At 35.7% G+C, this 12,075-nt stretch overlaps 1 protein-coding gene across 3 annotated transcripts; it reads right to left on the minus strand.

The window, feature by feature from the left end:
* Positions 1-398: 398 nt before the first annotated feature.
* Positions 399-8,487, minus strand: LOC131054940 (jacalin-related lectin 19). 3 transcript variants are annotated; one of them, XM_057989543.2, is made up of 4 exons: positions 8,302-8,487; positions 1,733-1,875; positions 1,074-1,547; positions 399-952 (listed from the first exon to the last, which is right to left on the minus strand). In XM_057989543.2, the coding sequence occupies exons 2-4, from the start codon at positions 1,832-1,834 to the stop codon at positions 713-715; spliced, it is 816 nt and encodes a 271-aa protein (XP_057845526.2). In that variant the 5' UTR covers positions 1,835-1,875; positions 8,302-8,487; the 3' UTR covers positions 399-712. The 3 variants fall into 3 exon arrangements, with proteins under 3 accessions (XP_057845526.2, XP_057845527.2, XP_057845528.2); XM_057989544.2 differs by having other exon boundaries at positions 1,733-1,779; positions 8,302-8,485; XM_057989545.2 differs by lacking the exon at positions 1,733-1,875 and having other exon boundaries at positions 8,302-8,486.
* Positions 8,488-12,075: the final 3,588 nt, after the last annotated feature.

A 12,075-nucleotide genomic window follows, 5' to 3' on the forward strand; every position in this document is an offset into this window, starting at 1 on the left:
GAACAGTAATAAAATCTATGTTTTTATCATTGGCCGAGCTTTCAATATCTTTGAGAATAAGACTTGATAAATCTTTAGAGGCCACTGACATACAGGTTGAAGAACCAACAAGACCGAAGGCAACACTAGCGCCTTAACACAAAGGAACTACACAACAAAACATAAGAAAGTTAACACGAAAAGCCAAGCTCAGCTAAGAGCAGAATCAAGGTAGGGCCAAAAAAACCTACAGAACATTCAACCATTATGATAATACATTATAGGTTTGCCTCTACACATTCATAACCATGATTATAATATATAACAATGTAATTTGAAATTGCACAATTATCATTGTTTCAGCTGCACAACCATACCAATAGCCTCACAAGATGAGGTGTAGAAAATACGAAATGATATAAATAAATTATTTCTTTTAAAGAGTTTCATATTAAACGTTGCATAAATCATAACCCATATCACAAATTACATAATAAAACATCTGTACAATAATTACAGAGATCAAATAGGTCAAATAGTTACAACGATCAGCCTAGTGCATCTGAGAGCAGCAAAGTATAATTAACTGAATTAACTCTATTCGAACTTATTACAGGCCTATAACACTTGGGTCAGATTGAAACGAAACAAAGCAGATTAGAACATTTCCTTACAAAAAACATTAATAACTCTGACTTAGCTTCATTTCCCAACTTGAGTTTTTTTGGTAGCATTAAGGAAGCACGTAGAGACCGATAGAGCCCAAATATCTAGTACAAGCTCGGCCATAAACACCAACCACTTCTCTTGCTCTTAAATTAAACTCGAAAGTAGCCCAATCTGCTACACCAAATGGACCATATTTTGCAAGGTTGGTTTCAAACGATAAACCTTTGATGACTGTACACGTATCACACACAATTCCACAATATCCGCTTATCTTTTGCAGCTTTTCTTTTGGATACTCAAATTTCTGTACACCACTCGATATATGGAACAAACAAAAGCCAATATGTGAAGAAGAAATAGAGAATATTTGCAAGAAACAGCACTGAAAATAAGAATCCCTCTTACAAAGCATATTGATTACTTACCGTACAAATTGCCTCTCCTGCTCCTCCGTGTCGGGCTCCACAGTGAGTGGTACCATTTGCAGTAGCATAATTAAACTGAATGGAAATCAAGGATATTGTATCCATGGTTACAGTAATTCCATTTATTCCTTCAAATGTTCCATCATTCCAGTATGCTCCCCCTCCTCCACCACACGGCCCCAAATTATATAAGCCAGTTTCACTGCGTTTTAGACAATTTCCTTTGTTTCTACCAAATGATACTTCCATACGAAAAGGGAAGAGATTCTGTCTACATGCATCGAGAAAATCATCCTCATTTGCTATAACAATAACATCACCATCTTCGTCTGTATATCTTAGTTTAAGCTCATGGGCATCCCCGTTCAACTCGAAAAGATTGCAAATCTTGGATTTCAGGTCCTCTACAGATATGTCTGGTCTCCCATCTTCAGTCTTCACATTAATCCGCCTCATCTCATCTTCATATTTGACCTGAAAAAAAATCACTATTAAATTAAACTACGGCAAGATATAAAGCATTGCCACAAGACTGTCTAAGAACACCAAATATTGACCACGAAAAGCATCGAATCAGTCCCCCAAGCTAAGTTATCTAAACTAACGTCATGAATTAGTATGAATCTGATTGCTCCCAGATGAGAGACTAAATTCCTTACCTTTATTACTCTAGACATGTATCCTGTCTTTCTGCTTCCCATTGGATCTGGCATTAAAATTGCATTAGAAACATGCCAAAAAATAAACGTGTAGATGTACATGGATAACCCATGCTCCGGACGTTTTCTTATAAAATGTGAATCTGTGTTTAATACAAATCTCATCAGCATAATTACTTTAGTAGGGAGAAAAATGTTTACACAGTTTAATTGACAAAAAACAGAAATACTGGCAACACTCAAACAAATTAAAAAGTATAATAATACGAGTGGAAATGTGGAGTTCTGCAGGGTTACCTAGCTGAAACTTAGATGTGACTATTTTAATTAATAAGGGATACAGGTTCCAAGTTTCTACTTGTGCTCCAATACTTTAGCCTGCATCTCATTGTCAGATTCGAAAGAGCTGCACAAACATCTCAACAGCATTCAGTGCAACTACAGATTCAGAACCCTCAACAATGCTCTATGCAGAGGAACCTTCAAACATACGAGCAGACTTCTCAACCACAGCGTTGCAAAAGCAATACCAATCACAACATATGCTTCATCCTATGAAAGAATATGACATGGTTTGACTGCAACAAAATGCAAAGACCTTGGTGAAGACGTGCAAAACAAAACACATTTCAGTTACATCAACATGTAGCCAATGTCAGCACAAAAGTCATACAACTGAATAATGTTGGGATATTCATCCTTTTAGTCTTTTTGGAAGAAGCAACCATTCTTGATCCATTTGTTGGTTCTTAGAAATTCATGTGCTTTTGCTGAAACAACATTATGGATGAGTGGACCATGACAGTTGGGGAAAAGTCACCTCTTCTCTGCAACATATTTACACGCACAAAGCTTTCTGTATCAGTGACACACTGGTTATCAACACAGCCTTCTGCAACATACAAGCGCGAAGCTTTCTGTATCAGTAACACACTGGTTATCAGTAACATGCTGGATAAAAACACATACTTTATGCATCCATGCATTCACTACTATAATCTTAGAGCATCATCACGTCAGTGGTTTTGCACCATTAGGAGGTCACCATATGAAGCTCACATGGGAAGCTTCATATTTCTTCTCGGAGCTAGAGCACATGGGGCTTCTGAACTTCACTCCTATAAGGCTATATGTAAGGGATCTTAGACTTACACCATGCAAGACAATATTGCTTTCAAACACTTCCCCAACTAAATTAACCCAGGATTAGACTCACACAATTCTGATTGGCATAACCCAAGATTTGTGCCACTGCATCATCAGTGTCGGGTTCGAATTATCCTATATAGATTACCCTAGAATCGGCACAAAGATAACATTGGTATTGACTTCATAACATGGATAATTTCTCTACAATCTGATTTCATGTATGGGAAGCCTTCACACATACCTTGAGAAGGCAGCATGTGTATACAATCACCCCTCTTCTCAGTGCTAGAGCATAGGGATACGACATACATCCCTTGGGATTCATTGCATGCACACCAAAGGCAGTGGCTCAACATATCACCCAGGAACAAGAAAACTAACATCACGGGGACAATTGCTATCTAAGACGTGACAAATTTATCTAAACACAAGGGGGTCCCTTGAAGCCACTTTCTATTTGTGGCACTCTTAATAGTTCTTGGCGACATTCAAAGTGTTATGTTCCAAATAGGTATCCCCTAGATCAATAGACTAGTATAATATCCATTGGTAAATGAGAATGTTACTGATTGTCATTCCATGGGATAGCCACAGCAGTGTGATTACCTATGCTTGCTTGTCAGGATACATTAGATAGCAATTTAATAGTTAATTCTTCCTCTCTCAAAATTTGTGTTCTTTTTGTTAGGAAAGCGTGATATCAAATTGCAATCCTAATGCATAATGGTGATATCTACAACTTTTTGTGAATTAATACTTGGATGCACATGAGGAGTTGTAGGATAAACATAATATTCAACAATGTACACATAGAACGTTCATGCTTATAGTATTCAATAAATGTTTTTGGAGATCCTTCCAGTCAACCCATTGCTATTGTGAAGTACCATGGGAGATCATACAAGGAACCTTTGAGCCTATCCCACTGGTTCAGGGGTATGGAAATACCACCGTTACGTTACCTCCTGCTCAAATCTTTAGAGTTCAGGGGTATGGAACTTTTGGCTGCTTACCCTCCTTATATGTACCATATCATCCCCTCCACAATGGAAAGTCTGATTGGTTGGAGTTCTACAGATCCTGTTCATTCTATCTTATGCAGATTTGGAAATGTATAACAGACTTAATACAGCAGAGATGACATTATTAAGATCATATGAACACTATTTTATACATAAATGTATATTTACTCATAATGTAGATCATATCACCAAAATTAATATGAATACTCAGATTGCTGATAAAATGATTTGTGTATCTCTGTCTGAAGGGTATGTGATTGTTTCCCTTCCTGAAAATGCAGATACTTCAATCTTCCCCCTTTGGAGTAACCCAGGGTGTTGTATATATATCTTCCCATCGACCTTGGAGGGTCCCCCGTAGTGTCACTTTCTAAAAGGGATGTCTCTTTTGATGATAACCGTTGCCTCTTGCTGACTAAACAGCTCTTGTTATCTTAACTGAGATCACTCCTTAACAGCCGTACCTCCTCACTAACAAGTGGCTGGTATAATCACATCTCCTTAACAACATATTACTTCCTTTTATTACTATATTCATTAGGTTTACGTCCTGATAAAATTCAGGCTAGCCCCTAATGTAATGAGGTGTTATCTTTCTATCACTATTTACGTAGAAGAATCAATGATTGCTGTCTTAGCCATTTGTAATTGCAGCCTCTCCTCTCTACGTTATATTTTCCTCAATATCTGCAATTAATATATTTTATGTCTTTGTTTAGGAGTTGATAGTCGAGTCAGCTATCATTGAATTTATATTTTATTTTATCGTTCATTTCATAAGGGAGTCGGCCAATAACTAGTGATCTAGTTTAATGGTTTCTTAAGTTTACAAGTCTGCCAACTAAAGGGAGGAATCCCATTAAGTGGGGGTTGATTTGGTACAAAATGGCGAAGTCTTATAAATAAGGCCATTTTCTACATAACTAAACTTTCTCATTTTATCTTTTAGAGATATGGTAGATGTATCATGGCGGAGGCATGACAGAGAAGTTGATGCGTTGATGACACTTTTATTGCAACTAATACAGACTTGTATTTGTTGATGATATAGCGTCGGTAGAAATCCTACAAGCCGACTCAACAAGATCAAATGTGTGAATGGCCTATTGGCCTTACACATTTGATGAATCTATCAACTAATATTAATCCTTTAATATCTTTATTAAGTCACATATGCATTATCAGGTTTAATGATTAAACATACATTATCGAGTTTGACTTATCGAATTTGTTTCAAAGAAACCAACTTTTGATTAAAGTCCGCCACCCCTCATTTGAAGGCATGCGATGCTTCATGAGGTTGTGCCTCCTTGATGAGAGTCAACTCTTGGATATCTCCTTTCGATGGATATATATGGACATGGTCTTCCCTCTTTGGAACAAGAGATGAGACAGCAAGTTCGATCATAATCAGGCAGATCAAATTCATGTACAAGCAGATCAATTGATGGTGAGAAATTTATGTAGCGTGCTCGGGGGTGACGATAAGAGCTTATCATCTATGGTTGGGAAGGCAACAGATCTGATGTTTGCCTGTGGTTAACGAGCACTACCTTAAAATCAATAGTATTCTCTTTGACAGTGGAGCTTTTCCCAAAAGGATTTCGCCAAATAGGTCCAGTGTTATAATTGTTTGCTGAAAGTGCAATATGCCTAAGCTGACTTTCCTTCACCTGTGTATTACTTTTCTTTTTTGTTTTTATATAATTATTTCTATAGGATAGGGTTTCACTGAAATATAGAATACAGACTTTTATTCTCTTTGACAGTGGAGCTTTTCCCAAAAGGATTTCTCCACATAGATCCAGTGTTATAATCGTTTGCTGAAAGTGCAATATGCCTAATCTGACTTTCCTTCACCTGTGTATTACTTTTATTTTTTTGTTTTTATCTAATTATTTCTATAGGATAGGGTTTCACTGAAATATAGAGGAACATCACACACTGCTACTTATTCTTAACAACTAGAAATAAAGATTTATTCATCCATTGCTATCAAGAGATCCTTATCTCATACAGAAAATGAACCTTCATAATTACATTATTGTCATTTGATTTTACATCAGATCTGACAAAAAGAAAGGGAAAATGTAATTGGTTTCAAATTTGACTTACAATGAAAATAACTGGTACAGAAGATATTTGGCAGTCACAGTAACTGGTCAAGCTCAACCATTGTTCTACTTCTACCCACGTCTAAGGGATGGAAAATTCACAGCCAATGCTGGGAGTAGCTTTATCAAATACATACTCCCCTGGGTCCCACTCCATGACATGCGAATGTCCTTGGACATGAAGAAAAGGAACCTTAAGCCCCAAACTATAGGGTATATAACCTTCACCTTTACAATATATTAGGGTTTTCATATCAATGCACCTTCTGATTAAGAAAAACTAAAATGAAAAGGAAAATGTTAAAATATTTTTAAATAACCCTAAGGAAAAAACATTTGCAGTTGCTGTTTCTTTCGGTACAGTCTTCATTGAACTGTATTACAGTTCTGTGAATTTTTAGGAGCCAAAGTGATGGAGCAAATCAGTGAAGGAGAATTTGCATTGTGCCACACTTGACGAAGAACTGTAAATAAGTTAAAGAATAAATTTTTTTGATTGTCTGTTCGAAATCACCCATTTTATATGATATAGTCTTTATTAAAATTTAATTATATATTCTGGTAGAAATGGCCAAATACAATAATACAGGGTCTTAGTCCCATCTCTCTTCAAATCTTGCAGTCACAACAGCACTCTACACTGATCAACAGTCTGCAACACAGAAACAGTAGTTAACACAGGGCAGTCCACAATGCCCACATTTGCAATAGCGACCGGCACATCAAGGCTGAACAATAAACACCGGACTGTCAACAAAATGTTAAGCACTCTCACAGGACAAAGCTGCCCATAAAATAACAGTGAAGCTTGAGAATTTTTTATTTTAAATTTTTCACATTTGAGTCTTGCTTTGAAAAAACTAATTGAAAATACATTTTAATGAAAAAACCTTAAAACTCTTTTCTATATGAATTTCAGGGCAAAGCGAAAGATTCTTTTTGGGTTTTCTTTAAATTCACCCGTTATTAAATTTTAGCTTGAAATTTGGTGAACCGTATGACATAAGCTATAAGTACTTTGGGTGAATTGTTAAGGATCAGATCAGTTCTTCACATGAAAAAGCTGAGAAGTGTCTGTTGGAAATTGGTCGGGAGCTACCTGAACTACATAAAAGGGAATATCTCTTCCAATTGGTGAAACGCAAATTACAAACACTTAAATGGATGTGAGAAAGCTCTAGGACAAGAGGTTTCAGTCACTATGGATCCAGTCATAGGCATAAGCAATGATGCTAACATCATCTACCATGTTGAGGCTCTTACAGATTGATCTTCACTATCATCAAGATTAATCTACCCGCTGAATTTGGACTGTTCGTCTCCTGGCCTACCATTTAATCTGCTCTCATATGAATAAAGATCCTCATACACTGCATAAGAGAATTCAAACAATGTTTTCACTCAAATAGAAATGTCTGCTCTATTTTTCAAGTAGATGAAGTATTCGTTTCGCTGGCTCTTATGAATTTGTGCATTTAGGAGAACTCCATCCCCTACCTAAGGTGGAGGAAGGACCCCATAGAGAACGAGGGAGGGAATATTGTTTTGTTGGTAAAATTTTTAACTTAAAGTCAATTTGTTTTTATATGATTATTTATAATAGTGGTCCCTGCATCCCCAAAATCCAGAAATATCCTGCTGTCACCAAACCCAGTCCAGACATCTCGCTGTTAGTGTTCCCAAAACCCAGAGAAACACAGGTAATTTTGATCAGACTGACTACACCCTAAGCTAGGGTCCAAATTTACCTATCATAAAACAAATCAGAGATAGTAGGGCATTTTCAATGATCAAACCTAAAGTCAAACAGTTCTGATCGCATAAACACACTACAATATAACAATGCCATATCATCAAAGAATTTAAGCATCCATAATCAATAGTCTTAAAAGAACAAAGCTGCAAAAATAATTGCCTGCACTGAGTCATATTAGTCCGCTATCATCTCTACCTTTGGATAAATCCTGGATAAAATGGAAGAAGATCATGAAAACTAAACCAAAGGACAACTCACAAAAGGGTTATACCAAAAAAAATTACAAACCCTAGCAAGGCATTGATAGACTTGAAGCCGAGCAGACGGGATAGGGTACCATAATTCATACTATTGAACAAAAAAGACAATTAACTTAGATCAAAAAGAAAACTTCAATGAAGCATTAGGTTAGATAGAGAAATTTGACTCACAAATTTGCATTGTTCACAAAATCTATGCAGTGCAATTATTTATACTACTGAAAACAGACAAAACAATCTATTTGAGTTTAGCATGTTGTTAACTCACCAATGCACTTCTTTTTGTTCAGAGATACAATGGTTCGATCTTCTTTGTTCTCCGTGAAACTAAGTTTCTTTATGTAATTTTATATAATGTGGAAGCTGGCTGGAAGATTCACGGCAGCACGGGAATGAAAAAGTTTTTAGCATGTTTCCACCTGTAAACACCGAACTAAGTGATTATTTTTATTCAGGAAACTACCGTGCAAAGTGTTTTCTTTTTTGATTATTCAAAACACCTGAATTAAGTGATTAGTATTAGGGGAAAGGACCCACTAGTTGAGCATGTATCAATTGTTGTGAGGGTTGTTGATACCTTTTGTTCCAAAAATTGAACAAATAAAACCTATTGTTTGAAACAAAAAATATCAATTTTTGTTAGGAAATGTACCAACAGTTGTTAGGAGATGTACCAATAGTTGTTAATAAATATACTAATATTGTAAAAAGTAACGAATTAGGTGATGCCATGTCAGCTGCACAACTATTGGGGTCTCTTTTGCACGCCTATTGGTCTCACTTTTTTTTGGGGCTGTTTTGGACACCTTGGCAAAAAGCATGCTGATGTGGCATCATATTTGATGATGTGGCCCTGAAACCTTAGTTATAAGCAGGGGACTTGCCAAGTAAGCTGTTGTAAAAAAATCGGAGTGATTTGAAATTTCCAAGTAGGATTTTGAGAAGCCCGAAGTTAGGGTGCACAACTACTGGGTCCTTTCCCCTATAATATATTTTTTTAGCCAATAGGCTATTTGTTTGGGCTTTTAGTTCAAAAGAGTGACAGCCAGAAAGTTTGCCTGACGATTGGTGATGGCGTGTTCTTCCCAAAATTTGTTTTTTTGAAACTAAAAGTTAATCATCAACATGTGTTGAGGAACAATTGTTTGTTTTTACAAGCGAACATTTGTCAAATGAATTTACTTCATTGCAGATACATTTATTGGAAGTAGATAGAATTTGGTGGTCAAATGTGGCTCATTTATTTGTACTGTTTATCAAAAGTATTAGTTTCGAATTCATTTGAAGCATTTATTGAAAGTATTGTTTTTTGATTAAGGTTTGCTTGCAATGTTTTTTGATTAAGGTTTGCTTATAATGTTTTTTGATTAAGTGGTTGCTTTTATCTCATCGTTGAGGCTTGCTTTCTAGCTTGCATTTGCTCATTCAGATATGTATTTGTAATTTTTTATTGAAACAATATAGTTTTCTATGACGCACAAGGTTATGCCCTTGCCCATTACTATATTTTTGCGAATAATGGTGATTTTACCATTTATTAATTTGTACTTTTTATTAAAATGACATAGTTTTTATGGGGTACAAAGATTTTGAACTTGTTTGCAGTGTTTTATCGAAAGTATGGTTTCTATATTCATTTGATGTGTTTATTGAAAGTTTTGTTTTTTGATTAGGGCTTGTTCGTAGTGTTTTCAAATTAAGTGGTTGCTTTTATCTCACTATTGAGGCTTGCTTCCTAGCTTGGATTTGCTCATTCATGTATTTATTTCACTGTTTCGCCCTTGCCCATTACCACATTTTTGCAACTTATGTTAATCTTAACTTTTCTTAACTTGTAGTTTTTATTTAAATGACATAGTTTTTATGGGGTTTAAGGATTTTGAACTTGTTTGTAATGTTTATCGAAAGTTTTGTTTTCGAACTCATTTGAAGTGTTTATTGAAAGCTTTGTTTTCTTAGGGCTTGTTTGTAGTGTTTTTTGATTAAGTGGTTACTTTTATCTCACCATTGAGGCTTGCTTCTTAGCTTGCATTTGTTGGTTCAAGTATAAATTTACACCGTTTTTGTATTGGTATTCCTTTGTAGTGTGTTGTTTTAGCCTTAAAATTTGTTTTTGCAAATGAGAGAATTTGGTAGGCAAATGTGGCATATTTATTTGTAGCTTTTTGTTAAAACACTATAGTTTTTTATGATGTACAAGGATTTTGAGCTTGTTCGCAGTGTTTTTTGACTAACTTGTTACATTAAATGTATAAAGATTTTGAATTTGTTTGTAGTGCTTATCAAAAGTATTGTTCTTGAATTCATTTGAAGTGTTTATTGAAAGTTTTGTTTTCTGATTAGAACTTGTTCATAGTGTTTTCCAATTAAGTGGTTGCTTTTATCTCACCATTGAGACTTGCTTCTTATTGGGACGTTTTCACACATCACCCGTTTGCAAATGAGAACCCCCACTTTTTTATTTTTTTGCTTTTTAAAGTAGTTTTTGAGTGTTTTGCTATTTGCCTTCCATTTGAAAAAGTATAGCCAGTCAAGAACTTATCAAGCCGAGATGTGAAAAAATTGACAAGGCATGAAAACGACCTAGGTGTCATTGCTTTGAACACCTTGTCTTTGACCACGACGATTTACAAGATGAGCAATCTTTTATCAAGTCAAGTTCAATTAAGATGAAAGGGAAGGCAGCCACGTTTTGGACTCCAAACGATGCAACTAATCCAATGGATGCGATGAATGAAGAGCATTTGATGATGTCACCTCAACACTTGAGCTTCCACGATGTAATCTCCATGCTACATTCTAGGTGAATTTTAAAGTTATAGGAAAGATGTAAATGATGGACGAAGGGCATTTGATAAAGGGAATCGCACAAATAGAAGAATTTAAAATCGCTACCCATAGTGTTGTAAGATCGATAAGGATCATTAAAAGCAATGAAGCCAGCTTGATCACAATCGAAAGAATCAAAAGTTTTAAAGTTCTAAGTTGGACTATAAATTTTAATTGCGAATTGGGATGCAAAACTCGAAGTTATTTTGCCAAGATTGATTGAGCCTATTTAATGAATGGGGGTATGCTTTATGAACAATAACAACGCATTTAGATTTACGATGCTGAAGTTGATCATTGCGAGGTATTGTATTTTTGATTCAAAGGCAATTACACCAAGTTACCAAACTCAAAGTTTTCATGGCAATCATTCAATGTGGAACACCTTATAGTCTTCCAATGCATTTAATTTGGGTATGTGATCCACAAGGAAATCTCAATATTGTAATCTGGTGTTCTTGTTCAGCTATAACACATTGAATGATTATGATTAGATCGCCTTATTGTTTTGGTTTCCAAAACATCAATTTGTGATGAGGTATTGAACCTCTCAAGCGATTATAAGTTTGAATTGATCATTTCATTTGATCAATTCAATATTGATATGCCTTTGCCAAATAACTGATGTCACAATGAGTTTATGCAGCGTTAGCCGTGATTTTGATCAAGACGAGGCATGGTTGATAAGGGAATTCACTCCAAGGTAGTGAGTTTAGAGGCAGCGCCATTGCATTTGTAGATGCCACTGTATCCCCGAGCAATGACTTAAGAAGAAGAGTGATTCAATAAAAAAATACAACTAACTTATTTTGATCAACGATTTTGTTAACACAAGAGGTGATTGGGACAAGCGACATTCAACAAGAAGTTCTCCAGTGATCCCCTTTACCAGCGATTTCTTCTTCTTTGTCTCAAGATGAATACGATTTGACATCGCTCTCCAATCTGGATATAGTCAGCGAATGTGCCATAAAAGTCAGCTACAACGAATCCACATGATCTTGGTCAAGGTAGCACTGAGCATATATAGTCACAACAAACACATTAAAGATGCAAGTTGGACTTACAATGGAGCAAATTCGTTTAAAGTTAGGATAAGATCAACGCCTATAGTAAATTCAATCAGCATCAACAAGGGGTTTGCTTTTGAAAGGATATCGAATGCATCCATTGACAACCAAGGTGATGTCATCAAAGCAAAATTATCAAGGAG

The sequence above is a fragment of the Cryptomeria japonica genome, chromosome 10 (genome assembly GCF_030272615.1).
Source record: "Cryptomeria japonica chromosome 10, Sugi_1.0, whole genome shotgun sequence".
NCBI lineage: Eukaryota > Viridiplantae > Streptophyta > Pinopsida > Cupressales > Cupressaceae > Cryptomeria > Cryptomeria japonica.